General features: G+C 38.7%; 1 protein-coding gene across 2 annotated transcripts in view; it reads left to right on the top strand.

Moving 5' to 3' along the window:
- Nucleotides 1–6,707, top strand: part of FCHO2 (FCH and mu domain containing endocytic adaptor 2) — a 138,797-nt gene extending 132,090 nt beyond the window's left edge. The window contains exons 25-26 of one of the 2 annotated variants that reach the window (XM_055112318.2): nucleotides 3,775–3,939; nucleotides 4,254–6,707. In XM_055112318.2, coding sequence (XP_054968293.1) covers nucleotides 3,775–3,939; nucleotides 4,254–4,276 — 188 coding nt within the window. In that variant the 3' untranslated portion in view covers nucleotides 4,277–6,707. Of the gene's footprint in view, nucleotides 1–3,774 lie in introns of both variants that reach the window. The other variant, XM_063604202.1, reaches the window with a different exon arrangement.
- Nucleotides 6,708–25,749: the final 19,042 nt, after the last annotated feature.

The raw sequence follows: 25,749 nt of genomic DNA, 5'->3' as shown, positions 1-25,749 counted from the left end.
GAACCCAAGGAGGCGGAGGTTGCAGTGAGCTGAGATGGTGCCCCTGCTCTCCAGCCTGGGTGACAGAGTGAGACTCTGTCTCAAAAAAAAAAAAAAAAAAAAAGCCCCCTTGCCTTCTGCAGTTCTCTAAAAGAACCTTTTTCCTGTCCATTTCCCCCTATTAAAGCTAACTATCAGCAGCATTCAATTTTCTGATGATTATTTTAAGGAGAAGCAAGTTATGCTTCTCTCACTAAGTACATCTGTTTGTGTTCATAATGCCAAGGAAAAGGCTGTCCTAGCTGATCACTTCTATAACTCAACTTACAATAAGGATGTAATTCTCGGGACAGCCAAGTCTTTAACATAGTCTTATTTTCTCTTAATCAAAAGAGAATTATTCTACCTTCTTTTGAATGCATAATTTTAGTCTACAATAACTTTTCTGCTTGTTGTTTTAGGGTTTTGTTTTGTTTTGTTTTGTTTTGTTTTTTGAGACAGAACCTTGCTCTGTTGCCTAGTCTGGAGTGCAGCGGCATGATCTTGGCTCACTGCAACCTCTGCCTCCCAGGTTCAAGCAATTCTCCTGCCTCAGCCTCCCGAGTAGCTGGGATTACAGGTGCCTACCACCACATCCAGCTAATTTTTGTATTTTTAGTAGAGACAGGGTTTCGCCATGTTGGCCAGGCTGGTCTTGAACTCCTGACCTCAGTTGATCTGCCAGCCTCAGCCTCCCAAAGTGCTGGGATTACAGGCATGAGCCACCATGCCCAGCCTAGTCTCCAATAACTCCTCTATTTGATAGGTTTTTTTGGCTTTTCAAATGTTGCTGAGCTTTTTCTTTTTGAATATTTTGAGCATAATATAAAACATATCAGTAGCTTTTCTCATAGATATTTCTGTAGAAAGGACCATAAATATGTCTGTGTTGTTTATTCATTTACACCTGCCATGCAGAATAAGACTTTTACTGGAGAGCCATACATTGGGTGAAATAACCAAGCAAATCTGCAGTTTCTTTTTTGCTGTTTGGTACTTATAGGTTGCCCACTTTCAGCTGGCCAACTGCATTGACTTTAACCCTAGCTATTAATATATAGCTTTTTGTGAGCCAAGCTGAAATTCCTAGTTTAAATTGAAGTAAACCAGCAATCCTGTTTGCATTAAGGGCTTATAACCAGTTTAGAAGGCCAAAAGGATCTTTTTCCCCAATATAATGAAACTATACTATTGTAAATAATTAACAAGAAAGAAATTTGTTCTCTCAAAAATGAGACACAGGCTGGGTGCAGTGGCTCATGCCTGTAATCCCAGCCCTTTGGGAGGCCAAGGCAGGTGGATCGTGAGGTCAAGAGATCGAGACCATCCTGGCCAACATGGTGAAACCCTGTCTCTACTAAAAATACAAAAATTAGCTGGATGTAGTGGCACGTGCCTGTAGTGTCAGCTACTCGGGAGGCTGAGGCAGGAGAATTGTTTGAACACGGGAGGTGGAGGTTGCAGTGAGCCAACATCGCACCACTGCCCTCCAGCCTGGCGCATTGACTCCGTCTCAAAAAATAAAAAAATGAGATACAAATTTTCTAACCAGATTTTAAGTTTCCCTCTGCTATTCAGGTATCAGGTGTTTCTGTGAGGAAATGGAAAAATCTTATAAATGTGGTGTTTGATGTGGTTAGTCAAGCCTTTGAAAAGAATATCCAAGGCCAGGCATGGTGGCTCATTCCTGCAATCCCAGCACTTTGGGAGGCTGAGGCAGGTGGATCACTTGAGGCCAGGAGTTGGAGACCAGCCTAGACAATGTGGCAAAACCCTGTCTCTACTAAAAATACAAAAATTAACCAAGTGTGGTGGCACGTGCCTGTAGTCCCAGTTACTCAGGAGGCTGAGGCACGAGTCTAGCTTGAACCTGGGAGGCAGAGGTTTCAGTGAGCCAAGATTGCACCACTGTATTCCAGCTTGGGCCTTAGAGGGAGACTCTGTCTCAAAAAATAAATAAATAAATAAATAAATAAATAAATAAATAAATAAATAAATAAGAATGCTGTAAAATAGGCTGGGCACGGTGGCTCACACCTGAAATCCCAGCACTTTGGGAGGCTGAGGCGGGTGGATCATGAGGTCAGGAATTCAAGACCAGCCTGGCCAATATGGTGAAACCCTGTCTCTACTAAAAATACAAAATTAGCCAGGCATGGTGGTGTGCGCCTGTAATCCCAGATACTCAGGAGGCTGAGGCAGGAGAATCGCTTGAACCCGGGAGGCGGAGGTTGCAGTGAGCCAAGATCGTGCCACTGCACTCCAGCCTAGGCAACAGAGTGAGAGACTCTGTCTCAAGAAAAAAAAACAAAAAATTGTGTAAAATAGAAATCTGTTTTCTGTTGCTGACTGTGTACTCAGAAGAGGGACAGGAAATATTTCTAAGGTGATTGTCAAGGTTGTTGCTCTTGGTCTATGGTAGAACTTTTGCACAACCAAATTGGTTATCAAGAATTGTAAAAGTTTGAGGGCCTGGATAGTAATTAAGAATAAGGCAGCAGTTCATCTCCACTACTGATCTATGCCTCCAGGCATAATAATACAAGTTGGATCAATGTTGTGACATCCTATTCTCCATTTCTCTGTGTAGTGTTAAGCTTCTGTGCAGGGGATCACAGGATCTTACTGCTAGTACCTAGCATTTCTGTCCATTTGCTCTACCCAGAAACCTGGGAACCCTCCTAGACTCCTCCTTTCTCATTTCTTGATTCCAACTCCTAAATATCTTTCAAATAACTTTCTTAATATCTTTCCTTTTTATTAGCCCTAGTTCAGATCCCCCTTTCCTATCATCTAGAGTCCTAAACTGTTTTGACTTGCAGTTGGTCTCCCAACCTTGCATCTTGTGCTTCTCTTCCCTTTTGAGACACTAATCTGAAATGTTCTTGTCTTCCTTATCTTTGGTGACTTCCCATGGTTACATCATGAATTTCTTACCATGGCCTGGCCCATGCTACCACTCTAGTCTCATCTGCCACTCCCCTCTACCTGTATCCTGTTCTCCTGCTAATCTGATATAGATGCTATTTCGTTAAATGCATCATGCTCTGTCTCTGTATCTTTGGTAACTTCTGCCTAAAATACACACCATCATCCCCACCACCATTTATAATTTTCAGCTGAGATAGGTGCTTTTGTGCCTGTAGCTCCTCAGAGCTCCTTTACAGCATTTATAATATTCATTATAATTATTGGTTTACTGTTCCTGCCATTCCATTAGACTGAAGTATACTGAATAAATGGTGATGATACTAGAAACAAAACACCTCAGAAATACCTACTTGGCATTATGTTAGACCAGTAAAACTTTAAAAAGAAAAGTGAATAGAAAATAGCAATGTTATACAACTCTTCCCAACCGTAGTTACCTTTCCATCTTTACTTCTACTACTTAGTAGTCATTTCTTTTTTAACTTTATGCCACCTATATCCCTCCTAGGGTTTTTCTCTGGGCTGTCCTCAGTTACTTCCTTCTTCTCTTTTGACTCACCTCAACATGCATATAGCATAGGTGTCCAGTAGTTAACATCTCTGAAGATTAGTATTGAGTCAAAGAAAAGCATGGGTTATTTACTTAATGAAAATTGATATTCACTAAAAAATATGAGATTTGGAAACAGGATAATGGTTTGTTTACTGTGCACATCTAATGAATGTAGCACAGGACTGATGTAGTTTAGCTTACTTGCTCATTTGATTCTATTTTGTGTGAAATGTATTTTACCCTGTGTAAGTGCTTTATTCTTTTCTTTGTAGGTTCTGGGTCCCTCCGAGCAAAATTTGATCTTTCAGAAGGACCTAGTAAACCCACGACACTTGCAGTACAATTCCTCAGCGAGGGAAGTACCCTTTCAGGAGTAGATTTCGAACTTGTGGGCACTGGCTATAGGCTTTCCTTAATAAAGAAGCGGTTTGCTACTGGTAAGTTAGGAGATTTCAAACTTTTTAATGTACATGGGAAACATTTGTATTCTAACAGTTATTTAAAAACTGTCAAGCAATTTATAATCTAAAGACATGGAAATTTTTTCTTTAACCCTTGGTACAAGGTGCCAAGTAGAGACACACCTGGGAGAGAGTTCTTACGGTCAGTATAGCTGAACACCTGTTATCTGATTCTAATGTACTGTAAATAGCAGATGGGAACTAGAGTTTTGTATTGGTAACCACAGTGGAAAATGTCCTTAGAGTGCATTTGAAATTGTAATTGCAAAGGTCTGCTTGGCGTTTTTCAGGACGATACCTGGCGGATTGTTGATGGACCTGGGAAAGTGATGTGGCTTCAGGGAGTACAAACCTGCCATTCTGCATTATCTGTTCTTTCCAAACACTATTTTAACTTGTATGATGTCTTTCAAACTTAGACATATTTGAGAGCTGACTACAAACATTAAATCGCACTTTTAAAGTGAGTCATTGAAATAAATAGTACTGAAATGATTCTCTGTGTTGTAAATGATCAACTACAATATTCAGGAAGCACATTTATTCAGATTCTCAGTAAAAATGAAGTTTTTGTAGGATTAATTTTTAAATTATTTCCAGTGTCTATGTTGAAAAAAAGGGTTATAGTGTAATATCAGGCCTAAAGTGTCAGGAGAGCAAGCACAAAGTAATTTAGCTTTCCATACATTTTTAGAGTCAGAGATAACTTTGAAATTTCATAAGTTTGATATTCAGTGGATACAAATAGAACATGAATTCTAAGTTTTGGGTAATGTTAACTCAGAACACTTAATCAAATTGAGCTATGTGCCATAAGGTAATCAGACCAGAGTCCAAGTTGTATGCAAAAAATCTATAATTTGATTCTCATAAACATATTAATAAAGTATAAGTGATGTTTTATATGATTTTTAAAAAAATTCTCAAGTGCAATGTGTTTTAAAATAAGCTTGCAAATGACAGCAGAGACATTTACTTCTGCAGTTAGTTAACTTTATAGAAGTTGTGATTTTTTTGATGAATTAATGCTGTAGATTTAATTTATTTTTATATGGAATTGTATAATGTGTGCCTTTTAAAACAATAACAAAAACCAGAGATGTGCCTATACAATTTGTGTTCATTAATGTGCCTCACTTTTTTTCTCAGTCTGAATCTTCTGTTCAGAATCTTACAGTGATCAAGCATTTTTATAAGATATTTGCAATTTTTGTAAATATTTTTGGCCTGCAACTGGGAAGGGGATTCAGAGTCATAAAGCCTAACTTAAGAATCCTGGCTCACTTCTTTGGTGATACACTGTAGCCACTAGAAAGAGAAATAAACCCAATGGCATGTGTTTACAGGAAGAAAGATTACCTTCAGATACTTGACATTAACCTCATCAAAAGTGTGTGAATTTTAAAACAAATTCTAAAAAAACTATAGTGCTAAATTGGTAACTGGTATTTTAACTCTCAATTTAGCATTTTCCTTGATACTTTATCATTGAAAATTTATGCATTTATTTACTGATTGTGTTGTGAACATGAGTTTTATGGTATTTTGTGAGGGATGCATTTTTTAAAAGATTAATTTTGGAAACAGAAGGAGAAGCACTGCCATTTGTTTTTATTTCAACAATTGGAAAAATTACCAATTTGTACATTTTAATTATTCAATTTCTACTTTGTAAAAATAGGGAAATTATTTGAAGTGATATATTTGGTTAAACATTTCTAAAAATAAACTACCAATACTAAATAGTAAGAAACCTAACTTTAGTAGCAAATCTTGATTAATTGAAGAAATAAAATATTTCGGATAAGGTTTCATAATTTACAAATGGGAATTTCATTTATAATAATAAATATGAGTGTCCTTTATTTGCCTAGTAGAAGTGATAAATTGTGTTATATATGATAATTTATATAAAACCACTAATTGTTCCGTTAAGCTTCACAGAAAATAAAACCTCTATTACTAGACATTTATGTAACATCTTGCTGTACTAAATACAGCAGAAAATCTACTCTTTAGCAATATATAACACAGTATATGCTTTTTTATATATTCAATGTTAGCCCAAGTCTGAATTTACATTAGACTAAAGCAGCACATAAGATAATTTGCTAAAATGCTAATCTTTACTAAATAGTGAGCTAAATTAGAATTTCTAACTCTTATATTGTGCTCTTTTAAATGCCAATTACAGTCCCTTACTGGAATTCTAACTGTAATTTGCTTTGCAATCAAACTGCTTTTCGGACAGCCAATATTTTATTATTGGAATTCAGACACTGTTCTTACCGTGTTTGTTTTTAATCAAGTATTACCTAAAAATGTACAAATTAGTGAAATGGTTAAACTTCTGCACTTTCTTAATTACCACAGTCTTCATACCAAGTATTGGGTACAGGTTACAATTTTGAAGCCATATGAGTTTATGTTGATTTTTTTTTTCCATTTAAAAATCCACTAATGGTGTAAAAGAGACCAGTAGATTTTCAATGGGAAATGTACCTAGCAAGCTGGTTCTTGCTTATATATAGTGATAAACTTTGTAGCTGCCTCTTTAACCAAGAATTTGTAAACACAACTCTAATAAATGTGAGTTTTTAAGGATTGTTATTTACTACTTTGGATTGTAATTAGAACAATGCACATCTGTCTTCCAAGATTTTGTAAATATTTTTGATTTTTTTCATTAAATGTAAATTTTACATAAAAGTTGTGCTCTTAATAAACATGTAATATATAATTTATCAATTGGTTTATGTGTCTTTGTACTTGATAGTAATAGCTATATCATAATGTTAGGACAAGGCAAGCTGGCCAAGTAATTGGTTTTTAACTTTGTACTACTGTTTGAACAGGCGTACAGATCGAACTGTTATTTATTGGTTATATAGAAAGCTTCATTTGGAGTATATCCCAAAGTGTCAAAATTGTTTAATAAGGGATTATTTTTAATATATTTTAAGATATATTTAAATTGATGTTAAATTTTTGCAGACTTTCTTCCTAACCAGTTGCTCAGGAACACAGTCTCAGACAGTTCAAAAATCATAATGTTCCAAAGAATTAGTTAAGACAATCAAGCCTCCCAAAATGGTAAATTTAGGAAGGAGCAAAAGAAGGAAATTAGAAAAGAAAGAATTTATCCTAACTATTGAAAATTTTGGGCTGGGTGCAGTGGCGCATTACTGTAATCCCAGCACTTTGGAAGGTCGAGGTGGGCAGACCACATGAGGTCAGGAGTTCGAGATCAGCCTGGCCAACATGGTGAAACCCCAACTCTACCAAAAAATACAAAAATTAGCTGGGCATGGTGATGTATGCCTGTAGTCCCAGCTACTCGGGATGCTGAGGTAGGAGAAGTGCTTGAACACGGGAGGTGGAGGTTGCAGTGAGCCAAGATTGTGCCAGAGCACTCCAGCCTGGGTGACCAAGTGAGACCCTGTCTGAAAAAAAGAAAAAATGTTGCCAATCTGTGTTAAAAAAGGAACAGCTTAATTTATCTAGGTAGGCCAGGGCAGAGGAACCTGTGGAAAGATCTGATAGCACTCACCATTCATACCATATGCCCATCATTGTTTTCTTCCTTTTTCCTCTTCATCCCATTCCCACCTCTGTTAGACTAAATGATGCTAGCTGCTGCAATAGCTAAGCACAATACTTACTACATTGCTCTTATCACAGTCATAAGTAGGTTTGAGGAGGAGTTCTGCTCCATATAGTAATTCAGGGGCCCAGGCTCTTCCCATTCTGTGATTCTGCTTAAAATCTTCATTTGGCCGGCAGATGAAGAAAAAGCAAAGATTAGATGGGAGTTTTTATGGGCCAGGCCCAGAATTGGCATCATCACTTCTGACCATATTCCATGAGCCAGGATTTGATCTTGTGGCTCCAACCAACTGCAAAAAAAGATGGGAAATGTAGTTTGGTTATGTGCCCAGGAAGAAAACGGGGTTTTGATAAACACAGAGTAAACCTCTGCCATGTACCCCACCCCTGCTCCATTTTGTTATTTTCTTTGTTCCTTTTTCCTAATGTGCATTTAATGGTTTCAGTGGCTCTCAGTATTAAAGGTTTTTTCCATGATTTCTTACTGTATGTAGCTATTTTATCCATATTTTTAAATATATATAATTATTTCCATACGCCTCCTAATGATCGTTTCTGAATGAACATTTGTGATAACTCAGAAACCACCGCTTATCTTTTTAGCATGAGTGTTTTATCTGTCAGTAATGTTTTTAGCCTCAAGTAACAGAAACAGAACTAAGAATGGTTTAAACCAGCAGTACCAACCTTTTTGGCACCAGGGACCAGTTTTGTGGAAGACAATTTTTCCATGGATGAAGCGGTGTGGGGAGATAGTTTCAGGATGAAACTGTTCCACTCAGATCATCAGTCATTAATTAGATTCTCATAAGGAGCGTACAACTTAGATCCCTCACATGCGCAATTCACCATAGGACTTCCGTTCCTGTGAGAATCTAATGCTGCCGCCGATTTGACAGGAGGCAGAGCTCAGGCAGTAATGCGTGCTCACCTGCTGCTCACCTCCTGCTGTGCAACGTGGTTCCTAACAGGCCACAGATCACTACCAGTCTGTGGTCTGGGGTTGGGGTCCCCTGGTTTAAACATTTTTTTCATATCACAGCTCAAGTTACCTCTTGTTGGCATTGGTCAGAACAAGTCATTCGCCCTTTCTTTACGGTTGGAGTATGGCAGCCATAGCTCCAGACTGTATGTTTACATCCACAGCTAGGAGGGACAGTTCCAGTATGTCTGTCTTTTTTTTGTACGAAGAGTAAAAGTTTTTCCAGAAGCTCCCAGCTCATATCTGTTTACGTTCTGTTGGCCTGAATTATGTAAGACAGGCAGAGAAAACAAGTAGCCTTCATAATGAAGGTGGGTAAAGGAGAAGGGCCTAGGAATGGCTGGAAGTGAGCTGGCCAGCAATCAGACACAGAATTTCTGCTGGTACAGGCATGTTTCCATAAAGCATATTGCCAAGCAAGTCTGCACCTATCCCAATCAATTTTTTAACCCATTTTTTAAATAGTGTGAACTCAGCAATGAGCAGGAAGAACTTAATTAAGTATTCAACTTTTTAGGAACAGTAAACTGGTATAACCTTTCTGACAATGATTTGAATCCAAAGGCTTTAAAATTTTTTTTAATCTATGTATCATGTAAACTAGTCATTCACTTGGGAATTTGTCCTAAGAAAATAATGAGACATAAGCAAAATTATGTATGCAAAGATGTTTATTGCAACATTGTTTATAGTATGACAAAATTGAGAGGGTTGGCTGAGTTGATAACTCCCATATAGTGATACACTATGCGGCTTTTAAAAATAATTGTGAAGATCCACAGTCACTGATATTGAGATATTGCCACAATATTATTAAATGGTAAAAGGTAATATGCCATTTTTGTTTTTAAAAGTGCATACATCAGGCCAGACGCAGTGGCTCACGCCTGTAATCCCAGCACTTTGGGAGGCCGAGGCGGGCAGGTCATTTGAGGTCAAAAGTTCAAGACCAGCCTGGCCAACGTGGTGAAACCCCATCTCTACCAAAAATACAAAAATTAGCCGGGCATGGTGGCGCATGCCTATAATCCCAGTTACTTGGGAGGCTGAGGCAGGAGAATCACTTGAACCCACGAGATGGAGGCTGCAGTGAGCCAAGATCGCACCACTGCATTCCAGCCTGGGTGACAGAGTGAGAAAAAAAAAAAAAAGCATACATCTAGAGCAAAACTTTTTGCAAAAGCATTCACCAAGCCGTTATAATCTATAGGTGGTGGGATTTTTATTTTTAACAATATGTTAGGTGTTATCTAAATTTTTTTATAATTAGTACATATTACATCTACAATTATAAACTATATAACTATGTTTTGGAAAATAGTTGCATAGAGTGCAAGTTGAACTTTCTGTTGATGCACAAAGATCTCTTCACGTAAGGATCTTCCTATTTTGATTATTGCCTTGCCTTACGTGGTCCTACCAATATAGCCAGGTTTTTTGTTTGGTTTGTTTTGTTTTGTTTGTTAACGTATGAAGTAGATTGCTGATCTAATTTTTATTCTTTTTGGTCTCAAAGCCAAATGTCATATTTTGTTTTCCCTAAGTGGATACAGGATCAGTTTGTTTTTTTTTCTGGGAATATATTTTGCCCAAATTACTCTCTTAAGAAAAGTGTCGGCCGGGTGCGGTAGCTCACGCCTGTAATTCTAGCACTCTGGGAAGCTGAGGTGGGCGGATTGCCGGAGCTCAGGAGTTCAAAACCAGCCTCGCCAACATGGAGAAACCCTTTCTCTACTAAAAATACAAAAAACTAGCTGGGTGTGGTGACACATGCCTGTAGTCCCAGCTACTCCCAAGGCTGAGGCATGAGTCACTTTCACTCAGGAGGTGGAGGTTGCAGTGAGCCAAGATCATGCCACTTCACTACAGACTGGGTGACAGAACAAGGCTCTGTCTCAAAGAAAAAAAAAATGTGATCCAGAGAAGTGACAGAGGTTAGCCTTTGGCAAAATTAAGAGCCTTTTAAGTTCAAAACCTTAATGTCATCACATACTCAATGAATAGTGACTGTTTACACCATTGAAATTCCCAAAAAGAGTAACCTAAAGAATGATGAGCCTGCAACAAAGATTAGGTTATTTGGTTTTTCCACCTTCTGTCAATAAAATATTTCCATTAGTTGGGGAACTTATCGAGTGAATTTCAAATTGTTCAGGAAGTGTAAAGGCATACTTTGAAACCATCTTCATGCTATTTGCATGAAGCATGTTTCAGTATGACAGGCAACCAGGGTACCTGCTTGAGGTAAGGTGACCTTTAAGGTTGGTGATTGACTGTATACATCAGAATCATAATCCTGTCAGTGCAAAATTGCAGTTGCTTGCTTTACTTCTTTTTGATCTGAGTTGATGGCACCCACAATATTTAGAAGTTCTGGGGTCTCTGATCCCAGGCACCTCCCCACTCAGATTAGGGAAAGTCCCCTCGAAGTACCAGCTCATTAGGAGGAAATCAGTGAGAAATTCACAATTTAAACATTTCACACATCTGCAAAGTAACTATGATCAGTAATGACCTCTTTCCTACCCAGTTTTTCAGGATGTAGGGGGCTTCAAAGTCAAACAGAAGCGCAAGTTGTTTTCTTTAAGAGGGCTTACAATGATGGACTGCATGTACGACGGCGGTCCCAGACTGTATATCTCTAATACAAAGGTTAAAAGCTAAAACTATAGCCAAAGTAATTTGTTAAAGGATACACAATAAAAAAATGTAATTTTTTAATTGAACAAAATGTGGGGTTGGGAGTAAAATGGATTTCCTTTTTTTTTTTTGTATGTAATAAGATCAAGTTGTTATCAGCTTAAGAAGCAGGGAGGGCATTACAAATTAGATTCATATATATGAGCAGATTTTTTTTTCTCCTGAAAGAAAACAAGTCATATGAAATAATGTGAAACATAGAAGATTGCTAATAACTACTAAAAATAGAAATTTGGTTTGTAGGCAGACTATGAGAAAGATAAGACATACCTATGTGCTTCCTGAAATCTTTGGGCAGCACATATTATGTGGGAATTTTTAAATATGAATATTTTCAAGTTCAGTAATTACTGTAGCCTTCAAACATCCCTAAGCATGCATATTTTATGACTTAAATAAATTCTTCAGATATTTTCTACTTTGCTATAAAACTCTTGTGAATGTCAACCTCTGTTTATTTTTTTCATGTGAATGACTGCAAAACCTCTGCATCACCTAGAATTGGCTTAGAGCAGTCAAGGAAAAATACCTAGATATCTGCTATATTATTAGTGTCTTTGAGGTTAGCTTCTGAAAAGAAACTCTGGAGAATATGTTTCCTCTAATGAGGCGTTAAAGTGCTGGTCAGCCAGTAGGACTGACTCCCACAGATAAGCTTCTGCCTCTTAAGCACCAAAGTTTGTTTTGTTTTGGAGGCAGAGTCTCACTTCGTTGCCCCGCCTAGAGTGGATCACAGCTCACTGTAACCTCAAACTCCTAGGCTCAAGCAATTCTCCCCTGCCTTAGCCTCCTGAGTTGCTGAGAATACAGGCGTGTGCCACCACACCCAGCTGTTTTTTTAAATATTTTGTAGAGATGAGGTCTCACTATATTGTCAAGGCTGGTCTTGAACTTCAGCCTCAAGAAATCCTCCACTCCGCCTCCCAAAATGCTGGGATTATAGGTGTGAGCCACTGCACCCAGCCAAGCACCAAGATATTGTGGGTGATAGGTACCATGCAGTGCCCTGTGGAGATTTTTAACTGAAAATATTTATGTCAAATTATTACGCAAGTATACTCTGCCTTCACAGCTAAGTAAGCTTTTTATAATCCTCTGTTAATTTGCAACTTTAAACCCACCACTCATTGTTATTCCTTTCAACTGCAAAAAAAAAAAAAAAAAAAAAGCCACTTCCTTGTTTAAGAGCAAAGGTGTCATGAACACCGCTGTTTGGCTATGCCCTTGTGGCTCCAGAAATGTTAACAGTCATCTGAAAGCACAGGTCTCTCTCTAAGTCATGAGGTTTAAACACATAGCTCACTGTTACTGGGTACAGTTGAAGGGCATCTTTTAAATGTGAAATGACTACTTAGCAAAGTGGCTATTTCATGAGAAACGTGGCAGTCCTCACCCTTAGTCATCCTAGCTGTGGCTGGTAAGAGTTACAAAATGGTCAGCTCTGAGGGGCAGGCCTGTTGTTGGGTCATTCCCAATTTGGATATGTGAACACCTTAGCTTGCCTTCTGTGGTTAGTGCTAAATGTAAAATTGGCTCTAACATGCTAAATTGTACAGACATAACTTTTGTGAATCTCCTAGGGAAGTGTTTGTAGAGGCAATGCCAGGAAGCTGCCTTGAAGATTAGCAGAGGCATAACTAGCCTTGGGCTGACCTAATGTCCACTGACTGTCTCTAAGAATTTACCTGATGAGGAACCTACCTCATATATATATGTAGAGAGAGGTAGGTAGGTTCCCCATCAGGTAAATTCTTAAGAGATATAGTCGCTGAACACTAGGTCATATATAGTAGGTCATTGGCTGGACATTTATACATTCTCTTTTACTGCAGCTATATCTATATTTACAGTGTGTGTTTTAAGTGTATACTTTTCTCAGGTATCTTTCAATTCTGAGAGAAATAAGCCTGATTGTAAAGAGTATAGGAAACTGGGGTAGTCCAAGATTGTATGAAAATAAACTTATTACAACTTTGGGGTTTGTAATGGGAAGTCAGGTTTGCTAATAATCTGTGAAGTTGTACAATTATTTCCAAGATGCTTTTTTCCATCTTTCAGTCCTGGTTGGAGTCAAACTGCACAGTTGGCTAGGCAAGAATATAAAAAACATGAGTTGATTTTATTTTTCTGTCTCCAGACCAGTGAGATAGCAGCATCTGATAGACATGCACCCAGCCTATCAGCAAAGTATGTTCTTAGCTGAAGCCATTATATTTTCTACCTGGTCACACCTCCTAGCTGAGCCAGCAGAAGCTTATCAGGAGCCACTACATAGATCTCTAGGGGCAATGGGGAGCTGTGGATACACCCCACTGTCATCCAGAGATGATGTTTAGGTCCATGAGAAGCAAGTGCCTTGGTATCAAGAGTTTCTCTGGACCTGATTTGTCTCCAAGATAATGCAAGGGCAGAAGAATCAAATGTGAAGTCACATATACAAGCTATATTTGCAGGGAAGTGTTCACCTGAGGATCTCTACTTTGTCACTATCTTTGTTGACTTGAGAGAAGTAAAGCCCCAAAAAAGTAACTCACATAACATTTTACTTAGTGTCACAGGAGAATTCCTATATGTCCTAGAACATAGGTATGTCCTCTCCCCACATAGAACTCCTAAAAATATCTTTCCCGTGAAGCACTCCCATTACCCAAAGATGAGTAATGATCTTAAATGTCTATATAGTAATAGTTAAACAAAAAGGGGAGAGGACAAAGATTTAGAAACATGGCATGGAAAAACAAATGGCAGATGAAGTATACTCACTAGAAATATGTTTCCATGGAGCACATGAAAAATTACACTAAATATAAAACCAGAAATTTAAAATTTTGATAAAGCAATTACCTCCACAAAACAAGAACACAAAGAAGACATGCAAGAACTCATGATAAAAATAGCAAGAAAATAAATAAAAAATAAGCTGGCAGAGCTAAGGGGAGAAGTTGAAAGGGTCCTCGTAGGAAATCGTTGAAGCCCTGCATGAGCAACTACAGACAAGTAGAATGAAATTATTATTTATGTCAGAAGTCAGTCATGTAAATTTATTTCTAGCTTCAGCATTATGATTGCCAGGACCTGTGACGTGCTGTACTTGAATCCTCGCCTGGCTGGCCTGTGTCTTCTGTATTACATTTTTGTCTGGCTCCATCAGGGCCACTAGATCTTGTTGGATGACTGCTGGCCTGGTTTCTCTTTCATCTTCAGCTTTGACATGGGACCTCCTGGTTTAAGTGAAGCAACCAGGTCACCTAAGAGCAGATCTTCCTTGTTTTGGAAGCATCTCCTGAGAAGTCCCTCTTGTCTGTGTAAACTGTAAAGGCAGAAAGCCCCCTCTGCCTAGGAGAAGTTGTCATGGGAAATAGGCTGGGTTGGCTTGGCTTGATTAGGCTGCACCACCTAATCTTTTGGAATGCAGAGCTCTGAGGGCTCTGGGAAGTGGCTGAGCAAATGTGTATAAAGTCCAAAGAGATGTCTTCCCCCACCCACAAAGAGAGCCCTGCTGGGTGCAGTGAGGTTCCAACTTTTCAGATGACCTCACAAATAATTTTAAAAATCTGTGTACCCTTTTGCTCATTTTAAAGTTGACATGTAAAATTTTCATCATAAATTTAAATAGAAAGGATTTATATTCATGGTATGTTGTAAATACTGGCATTTTAAACTAAAATGTGCATCACTTTTGAAGATGCTCAATGGGATAGAGATACATCAGTGATTTGACACTCACTGTTAAATGCCCATTATTTAAAATTCTGCAGCCTAAGTGTGATATTGTGCAAGTGCTACTTAGGTTAAACTGTAACCCAGGTAAGCTAGATGTTAATAAAACTACTGAGAACAAAGTATTGGGTTAAGAGAGACCTTATTTCTTGAGCAGTCTGCAAACCAAGGAGATGCAGCCTTCAATACAAAACAAAGATGTGCTCTGCCAGAAAAAAGAAAGGGGGTGTCCTTTATAGAAAAAGTTGCTGGCTGGGTGTGGTGGCTCATGCATTTAATCCCAGCACTTTGGGAGGCTGAGGTGGGAGTATCACCTAAGCCCAGTTCAAGACCAGCCTGGCAACAATGGCAAGACCCTCTCTTTATAAAATTTTAAAAAATTAGCTGAGTGTAGTGGTGCATGCCTGTAGTCCTAGCTACTTGGGAGGTTGAGGAAAGATTGCTTGAAGCTGAGGAAGTAAAGGCTGTAATAAGCTATGATCACACCACTGCACTCCAGCCTGGGTGACAGAGCAAGACTGTCTTAAAAAAAAAAAAAAAAAAAAAAAGTAGAGAAAAAATTTCACCCAGGTTCCCACTCCAGTCTGTTATGCAAATAATAGATACAAGCTCTCCTAGTTCTTTGTTGTTATTGTTGTTCTTTGTTTTTGAGACAGATTCTCGCTCTGTCGCCCAGGCTGGAGTACAGTGGCGCTATCTCAGCTCACTGCAACTTCCACCTCCCGGGTTCAAGCGATTCTCGTGCCTCAGCCTCCTGAGTAGCCGGGACTAGAGGAGCGTGCCACCATGCCTGGCTATTTTTTTGTATTTTTAGTAGAGATGGGGTTTTGCTGTGTTGCCCAGGCTCATCTCGAGCTGCTGAGCTCAGGCCATCTGCCTGCCTAGGCTCCCCAAAGTGCTGGGATGACAGGTGTGAGCCAGAGCACCCGGCCTGTTTTGTTTTTTGAGACAGAGTCTTGCTCTGTCGCCCAGGCTGGAGTGCAGTGGTGTGATCTCGGCTCACTGCAACCTCTGCCTCCCAGGTTCAAGCAATTCTTGTGCCTCAGCCTCCTGAGTAGCTGGGATCATAGGTGTGCGCCACCATGCCCAGCTACTTTTTGTATTTTTAGTAGGGACTGGGGTTTTGCCATGTTGGCTAGGCTGGTCTCAAACTCCGGGCCTCAAGTGATCCACCAGCCTCGGCCTCCCAATGTGTTGCGATTACAGGCGTGAGCCACTGTGCCTGGCCTTGGATATTTCTTTTAAAGGCTTTTAAAAAGCTCTCCTAGTTCTATTCCGTTGATGTTAAGATTGACTGGGCTAGTCCAAAGGTAGTCAGTTATTTCAATTGATTGTTCACGGTCAGTTACAGATCAAACTCTTGTTATACTCTTCCCCCCTTCTCACTACTGCACTTGACTAATTAAAAAAAAAAAAAAAAGGAAAGAAGAAAGAAAATGAGACAAAAAAAGATTTACCATAGGTCACAGTCTATTGGTTAGTTTCAGGTGCCTTCCGGCAGCATAAAGGAGAACAGATAGCTAGGAGAGTCCCTAAGTTACCAGATCATGTGGCGTTTCCGGAACGCAGAGTACACGTGTGACCTCTAGTCAGCAAATGGCCACTTGGCTTCATTTTGAATTTGGCCCAATTAGCTACTCAAGATCCATCTTGAATGATTGGCTCTTTCAGGGTTCACATAGCATATCAGTTGGTAGTCAGCTAACACCTGAAAGGCCACAGTCCAAAAGCAGCTTCCATGATACCTGAGGCTCTACTAATTGGCATAAAAATTAGAAGAATGTTTTTATTGGTGAAAATGGTGGGCTATTATCTGGCACAAGAAATATTAATAATGGGCTTTCGCTGGGGAATTAGAGGAATTCAAGATGTGGGTTGGCTAAAACACTTTAGCAGTATCCTCTATTCTAGTATGAAGGTGGTGTGGCTTCATCTCTCACAGACTGTTGATTTACAAAGAAGTCCTAAGGCCCGATGCACTGTGAATGTGAGAGACTCCTGGAAGGTCACTGTGTCTGACTCAAGTCAATGTCAGCAAGCTCATGGAACAAGGCAGCCCTATAAACTGCTTTGTGCCTGTTTGTTAATACATGTTTAATAAAGGTCTGTATGTTTAGCGGAATTTGATTTGAGATGTTTGAGATACTCACTTTCACCTGTTAGTGAGATTATGGGGGAGTAGCTAGGTTTTGGTGACTTCAAGACATCTTTGGTAGCTACTAAAAATAACCTGAGAAGGTGTATATAATTAAGTTGGTTTAGCTTAATTCATGATGACATTAACCATGCCTGTTTTTAAAAATTAGCTTTAAAAAATAATACATTTTACATATTTTTACACATTATGCAGTTTTTGGTTTCTGTAAACTTTTATTTCCATATACTTCCTCCCCACAGAATTTTATCCCAATGTATTATTTTTTATAAAAGTGTTTCTGATTAATCATATTTCTTTGAAATAATTACATTTTGCTTTGCCAAAAAAATCTATATATCTATATGTAACCCTATACTGTAAGTTTCTAAGTATTAAAATATTTTGGGGTTGAATTATCAGTACAACTATTATTAGTACTAATTGATCAAATATAAAAATAAAACACATTGTACACATATTATAATGTTGGTAATCACTAAACATAAAAGCAAACTTTTATTAAAAATTCACCTATTAATGAAATGGATGGGGGCTGTCACTGGCGATTACTTATTGCTAGAATGAGACAGAATCTATTCCTACTTTTCACTGTCGTGGATGTGAGTACTGATGCTCTTTGTCCACATAAGCAAGTACATGGAAATAGAGGGAGTTTATTAAGCAAGGTTATTCCATTCTTTGAATTTTTCCAAGATTTTGCCAAAAAAATCATATAACAATGTTTTCATAAAAAATTATTTCTAGTGACCAGTCAGCTAACCACTTGGTCCTTCTTCAATTTTGGTGAAAGTCAGTACAATCATGTGTCACTTAATGACAGGGATACCTTCTGAGAAATGCATCATTATGCAATTTTGTCATTGTATGAACTCATAGAATGCATTTACACAAACCTATATGGTGGAGCCTCCTACACACCTAGACTATATGGTAGAGTTTATTGTTCCTAAGCTACAAACCTGTACAGCATGTCAGTGTGCTGAATATTGTAGGCAATTGGAAGAAAATGGTGTTTGTGTATTGAAACATATCAAAACATAGAAGTACATTAAAAATATGGTATAAAAGAAATGATACACCTGTATAGGGCACTTACCATGAATGAAGCTTGCAGGACTGGAAGTTACTCTGTGTCAGTGAGTCAGTGGTGAGGCCATTACAATACACTACTGCAGATATTAAAACATGGTACCCTTAGGCTACACTAAATCTATAAAATAATATTCTTCTTTCTTCAGTTATAAATTAACTAGCTTACTTAACTTTTTGCTTCAGAAACTTTTAATTTTTTTAAACTTATTGACTTTCTTGTAATAACGCTTAGTTTAAAACACAAGGCCAGGCACAGTGGCTCACATCTGTAATCCTAGCACTTTGGGATGCCAAAACAGGAGGATCACTTGAGCTCAGGAATTGGAGACAAGCCTTGATAATATAGTGAGACCTTGTCTTCACAAAAAAATTAAAAAATTATTAGCTGAGCATGGTGACACGCACCTGTAATTCCAACTACTCAGGAGACTGAGGTGGAAGGATCACTTGAACCTGGGAGGGAGAGGCTACAGCGAGCCAAGACACACTACTGCACTCCAACCTGGATGACAAGAGTGAGACCCTGTCTCAAATAAATAAATAAAAATAAAAACACAAAACATTGTACAGCTGCACAAAAATATTTTCTTTTGGCTGGGCACGGTGGCTCATGCCTGTAATCCCAGCACTTTGGGAGGCCTAGGCGGGCAGATCAGGAGGTCAGGAGATCCAGACCAACCTGGCCAACATGGTGAAACCTCGTCTCTACTAAAAATACAAAAATTAGCTGAGCGTGGTGGTGGACACCTGTAGTCCCAGCTACTCAGGAGACTGAGGCAGGAGAATTGCTTGAACCCAGGAGGCGGAGCTTGCAGTGAGCCGAGACTGTGCCACTGCACTCCAGCCTGGCGGCAGAGTGAGACTCTCTCAAAAAAATTTTTTTCTTTCTTTCTTTATATCCTTACTCTATAAGCTTTTTTCTATTTAACATTTTTTTAACTTTTTAAATTTTTTTGATAAAAACTAAGACACAAACACACACACTGGCCTAGATTACACAGGCTCAGTATCATCAATATCATTGTCTTCCACTTCCACACCCTATCCCACTGGAAGGTCCTCAGGGGCAATGATAGGCATGGAGCTGTCATCTCCTATTATAACAATGCCTTCTTCTGGAATACTTACAGAAGGAACTGCCTAAGGCTGCCTTACAGTTAACTTTTTTTTTTTTTTTAATTCTTAAAAATAGAGACAAGGTCTTGCTTTGTTGCCCACACTGGTCTCAAACTCCAGGGCTCAAGCAATCCTTGTGCCTCAGCCTCCCAAAGTGGTGGGATTACAGGTGTGAGCCTGGTCAACCTTTTTTTTTTTTAAGCTACTTCTACTTATAAAAGTAGAGAACATTCTAAAACAATAAAAAGTATAGTATGGTAATTTTTTATTTTTATTGAGAAATAAAAATAAAATTCTAAGCCCCCCAACCAACTGAATAGATCCCCCCTTGACCAAGAGGACCCCAGAGAAACTTTAAAACTGAGTTCCTGGCCATGATGGGATGGGAGGCCGGACTTGCCTTGTTACGCCCCCTCTCTCACTAAGGCTTTCTTCCCTAAAGGCTTAACAGAAACCAGTCTTTTTAAAAGGCTCCGCCACTGATGTCAACCAATGGCTTGATGGTGCCCCTCCCTTTTGCAGTTTTGACACAACTGACCAGCATTTCTGATAAGAGACCACCGACCATGAAGTGGTTCTGGCCAGTCTACAGGGGTTGGGTGCAGTGAGGGTTTTCATGTCTTCTGCATCCCCTTTTGATGTTCAGAGAGCCAAAAACTCCAACCTTGGATCATGCTAACACCACCATTTTTTTTACACCTGCCACCCGTGAAGCTCAACTGTGCATGTGCACATTTCTCTTTTCATAAATATTCATGACTCCTCCTATAGCCTGTTAAATACATATATTCCGCCACCCCACTCAGCATACATTCCTGTTCCTTTTGCCTCTCCTTTCGAAGTGCAGGTTTCTGGCTTCTGGCCAGAGGCTACACTTCCCAGCTTGTCAGAATGGCCACCTGCACGCTGCAACCTTTTAAGAGCAATAAAGCTGGGCTTTCCAAATTTATTAACCTCATCATTCTTCGGTTGACAACACGAACCAGTAACATAGTCATTTATTATCATTACGAAGTATTATATGCATTACATAATTATATGTGCTATACTTTTACGTAACTGGCAGTGCAGTAGGTTTGTTTACATCAGCATCACCACAAACATGTGAGTAATGCATTGTGCTACATATTATGTACTACATAATATGTGCTACACATTATGATGGCTATGAAGTCACCAAGCAATTGGAATCTTCTAGCTCCAGTATAATCTTATGGGACCACCATTGTATATGGGGTCTATAATTGACTGTAGTTGGGAACCAATTGACCCTGAGAAATTGCCTATAATTGGAAACCACTTGACTCTGAAAAGGACTGGTTGCTCTGGCCTTTGAGTAATGACTGACTCCAACACAGTACTCAGAATTGCTCCTTTGTTTGAGGCCCTGAGGCCTTTACTTCCAGTGAAGTGAACTAAATAGAGTCAATGGGAGAAGCAGTTTGATGCCAGGTAGTGCCTGAGGGCAGATATATTTCGGAAAGAGATCTTAGTGGAGGATATAAAAATTGGTTCCTTTGAAACTACCTGGGTCTGGTGCTCTGAGGAAGTCTTCTGTCTCCCTAGAATTCCCATACCCCTGTTTGAAGACTGCTGGTTTATTTAGCTCCCCCTTGAGTCTGGCAAAAAGTTTGGGGGAGGAATTTGTGCTGCAGACTGAAGGTGGAGGCTGGGTGAGGTGGGGAGGATTAGACCAGAGGGAAAGAATTCAAGCTATACATAAAAAGGACTTATTGTGGCTCCAGAAAGACGTGAACTAGGGAAGGCACCTAGGATATGATGGCCTGAACTCAGAGCCATCCAGTGAGCATCCTGCTTAGAGCCTTCTCAGCATCCTTCTCATCCAGGATAATTGGGCGCATCCAGGGAGAGGAGGGCAGGGCAGGGTCAACAACCCTACTCCTTTCTTCCCCCTTTTTTTCAGTTTTTCTTTTAATTGTGGCAAGAAATAAGGAGTTAAAATATAATCTTCTAAAATATTCTCCTCAACTCTCATAAATTTGTAGTTGAAACAGACTCCTGTAACACGAGATAGATTAGCAAGAGAAAAACAGCAAGTTAATAAATTAATTAAATAATTAATTACTTTTGAGACAGGATCTCGCTCTAGTGCCCAGACTGAAGTGCAGTGGCAAGATCACGGCTCACTGCAACCTCTGCCTCCCGGGCTCAAGCGATCCTCCCACCTCAGCCTCCCAAGTAGCTGGGACTAGAAGCATGCACCACCATGCCAGGCTAATACTGCATTTTTTGTAGAGATGGAGTTTTGCTATATTGCTCAGGCTGATCTCAAACTACTGAGCTCAATGAATCCACCCACCCCAGCCTCCCAGAGTTCTGGAATTACATGTGTGAGCCACTGCACCTGGCCAGCAAGTGTATTAACTAACGTGTATAGTGTACACCATGTGGAAGAAATCTCAGTGAAAGGTAACTCAAAGTGGTAGCTTAAAACTATGAGCATCATATCTTCAACAACAAAGAACAATAAATTTTATAGAAGTGACAGGACATAGGAAAGCAGTTTTAGATTTCCAAAGGCAAGAAACTGTAGCAAGATAAATCTGTGGGAATACACCAACAGAATAAGGCTTTTTTGTAGGTTCTTCTGGTGCTATTTCTGGGCTGATAAGTGCTATCTCCAGTAAAGTGGACTTTATATCCTATCTTTAGGCAGAAAAGCAGATGGATAGAGAGATCTTTTCTTTTGTTTGCTACTTCTTAATTGCCTTTAATTCAAAAATATGTCAAAGAGGAATATTTTGGGGTAACACATTCTGGTTTCCTTCACACATCAGTACAATTTACCATCTTAACTATTTTTAAATGTACAATTCAGTGGTATTAAACACATTCATAATATTGTGCAACTGTCACCATCACCCATCTTCATAATTCTTTTCATCTTGAAAAGATGAAAACTGAAACTTTAGGTCAGGTTCATACCTGTAATCCCAGCATTTTGGGAGGCCAAGGAGGCATCGCTTGAGTCCAGGAGTTCCAGACCAGCCTAGGCAACACGGTGAAACTCCATCTCTACCAAAAAAAACAAAAAACAAAAAACAAAAATTAGCCAGGCGTGATGGTGCCTGCCTGTAGTCCCAGCTACTTGGGGGACTGAGGTGGGAAAATCACTTGAAGCTGGGGAGATTGAGGCCACAACAAGCCATGATCATGCCACTGCACTCCAGCCTGGGTGACAGAGAGTGAGACTGTCTCAAAAAAAAAAAAAAAAGAAAAGAAAAGAAAAAAATAAAACTGAAAGTTTATGCCCATTAATAAGCCTTCATTCTCCTCTCCCCCAAGCCCATGATAACCACCATTCTACTTTCTGTCTCTGTGAGTTGACTACTGTAAGCACCCCTCATGTAATTGCAATCAGAAAGTATCTGTCTTTTTGTGACTGGCTTATTTTACTTAGCATAGTGTCCTTGAGATTCATCTTTGTAGCGTGTGTCAGAATTTCCTTCCTTTTTAAGGCTGAATAATATTCCATTGTGTGTCTATACCATATTTTGCTTATCCATTCATCTGTAAATGGGCACTCGAGTTGCTTCCATCTTTTGTTTATTGTGAATAATGCTGCCATGAACTTTGATGTACAAAGAGCTCTTTGAGACCTCGCTTTCAGTTCTTTTGGGTATATACCCAGAAGTGGAATTGCTGGATCATATGGTAATTTTATTTTTAATTTTTTGAGGAACCACCATGCCACCATAAACTCTTTTCATACCAGTTTACGTTCCCACCAACAGTGCACAAGGGTTCCAATCTCTCTACATCCTCTCTAACACTTATTTTCTGTTTTTTTTTTTTTTTTTTGATAGCAGTCATGAGGTGGCATCTCATTGTAGTTCGGTTTGCATTTTCCTAATGATCAGTGATATTGAACATCTTTTCATGTGCTTAGTGGGGATATATGTATATCCTCTTTGGATAAATGTCTATAAAATTCCATTGCCCATTTTTTGAATCAGGTTGTTTGGTTTTTTTGTTTTTGAGTTTTAGGTGAGTTCTCTATATATGCTGGATATTAATTCCTTATTAGATATACGGTTTGCGAAGATTTTCTCCCATTCTGTGGGTTGCCTTTTTACTCTGTTGATAGTGTCTTTTGATGCATAAATTTTTCAAACTTTCATGAAATCCAATTTCTCTCTGTTTTTCTTTTTTGCCTGCGCCTTTGATGTCATTTCCAAAAAATCATTGCCAGTTGGGCGTGGTGGCTTATGCCTGTGGTCCCAGCACTTTGGGAGGCTGAGGCGGCAGATCACCTGAGGTCAGGAGTTAAAGACCAGTCTGGCCAACCTGGTGAAACCTCGTATCTATTTAAAATACAAACATTAGCCAGGCGTGGTGGTGCATGCCTGTAATCCCAGCTACTCTGGAGGCTTAGGCGGGAGAATCGTTGGAACCTGGGAGGCAGAGGTTGCAGTGAGCAGAGATTGAGCCACTGCACTCCAACCTGGGTAACAGAGCAAGACTCTGTCTAAAAAAAAAAAAAAAAAAAAAAAAAAAATCATTGCCAAATCCAATGTCATGAAGCTTTTGCCTTATGTTTTCCTTGTAGTCTTAGGTGTTACATTTAAGTCTTTGATTAACTTTGAGTGATTTTTCTGTATGGTGTTAGGTAAGGTCCAACTTCATTATTTTGTATGTGGATATTCAGTCTGCCCAAACCATTTGTTGAGAAGAATGTTCTTTCCCCATTGAATGGTCATGACACCCTTGTCAAAAATCATTTGGCCATACATGTAAGAGTTTATTTCTGGGATGTCAATTTTATTCAATTGGTCTATATGTATGTTTTTATGCCGGTACCACACTGTTTTGATTACTGCAGCTTTGTAGTAAGTTTTGAAATCAGGAAATGTGAGTCCTTCAGCTTTGGTCTTCTTTTATAAGATTTTTGGCTATTCAGGATCTCTTGAGATCTCAAATGAATTTTAGCATCAGTTATTCTGTTTCTCTCCAAAATATCACTGGGATTTTGAGAGGAATTGCATCAAATCTGTAGGTCACTTTGGGTAGTATTGACATCTTAACAATATTAAGCCTTCCAACCCATGAACATGGGATGTGTTTCTGTTTAATTATACTTTCTTTAATTTCTTTCAGCAATATCTTGTAGTTTTTATTGTACAAGACTTTCCTCTCCTTGTCTAAATTAATTTCTAATTATTTTCTTCTTTTTGGTGCTATTATAAATGGAATTGTTTTCATACTTCCCTTTTCAAATTATTCATTTTTAGTGTATAGAAATGCAAATGATTTTTGCATTGTGTTGACTTTGTATCCTGCTACTTTGCTGAATTCATTTTATTCTAACGATTTGTGTGTGTGTGTAATATTTAGTATTTTCAGCATACAACATCATATTATCTGCAAACATTGAGAATTTTGCTTCTTTCTTTCCAATTTGGATGTCTTCTATTATTATTATTTTTCTTGCCTAAATGCCCTGGCTAGTACTTCCAGGGCTATGTTAAACAGAAGTGGTAAAAGTAGGTATCCTTGCCTCATTCCTGATCTTAGAGGAAAAGTGTTCAGTTTTTCACCATTAAATATCATGTTTGCTGTGGGTTTTCCCACATGGCTTTCACTGTTGGTATAGTTTCCTTCTGTTCCTGGTTTATTGAGTATTTCTAATCATAAAACAGTGTTGAATTTTTGTCAGATGCTTTTTCTGCATCAATTGCGGTAACCACGTGTTTTTTCTCCTTCATTCTGTTAATGTGGTGCATTACATTGGTCAATTTTCATATGTTTAACCATTCTTGCATTCCAGAAATAAATTCCACTTCATCATGGCATATGATCCTTTTAATATACTGCTGAATTTGGTTTGCTAATATTTTGTTGAGGATTTTTGCACCAATATCATAAGAAATATTGGTCAACAGTTTTCTTATTTTATTTTTTACTCTGTCCTTCTGGTCTGATAGTTTTCTTTTCTTACAGTGTCTTTGTCTGGCTTCAGTATCAGTGTAACATTAGTTTCATGGAATGAGTCAGGAAGTGTTCCTGCCTCTTCAATTCTTGGAAAAGTTTGAAAAGGATTAGTATTGTTCTCTTTTAAATGTTTGGTAAAACTCATGGTGAAGCCATCAGGTCCAAGGCTTTTCTTTGATGAGACATTTATGACTACTGATTCAGTCTCCTGACTATCTATAGGTGCATTCAAATTTTCTATTTCTTTGTGATTTCACCTTGCTGTAAGTTTTGTGTTCTAGGAACCTGTCAATTTCATTTAGGCTATCCAATTTGTTGATGTACAATTGTTCATAGTACTCTCTCAAAATCCTTTTTATTTATGTAGGATAGTAATATCCTCACTTTCATTTCTGATTTTAATAATTTGAATCTTCTTTTATTCTTAGTCCCTCTCCCTAAAGGTTTGTAAATTTTGTTG

This window comes from Pan paniscus, chromosome 4, assembly GCF_029289425.2.
Source record: "Pan paniscus chromosome 4, NHGRI_mPanPan1-v2.0_pri, whole genome shotgun sequence".
Classification (NCBI taxonomy): domain Eukaryota; kingdom Metazoa; phylum Chordata; class Mammalia; order Primates; family Hominidae; genus Pan; species Pan paniscus.
The sequence above is the reverse complement of the archived record's forward strand: the minus strand, read 5'-3'. Positions and strand labels throughout refer to the sequence as shown.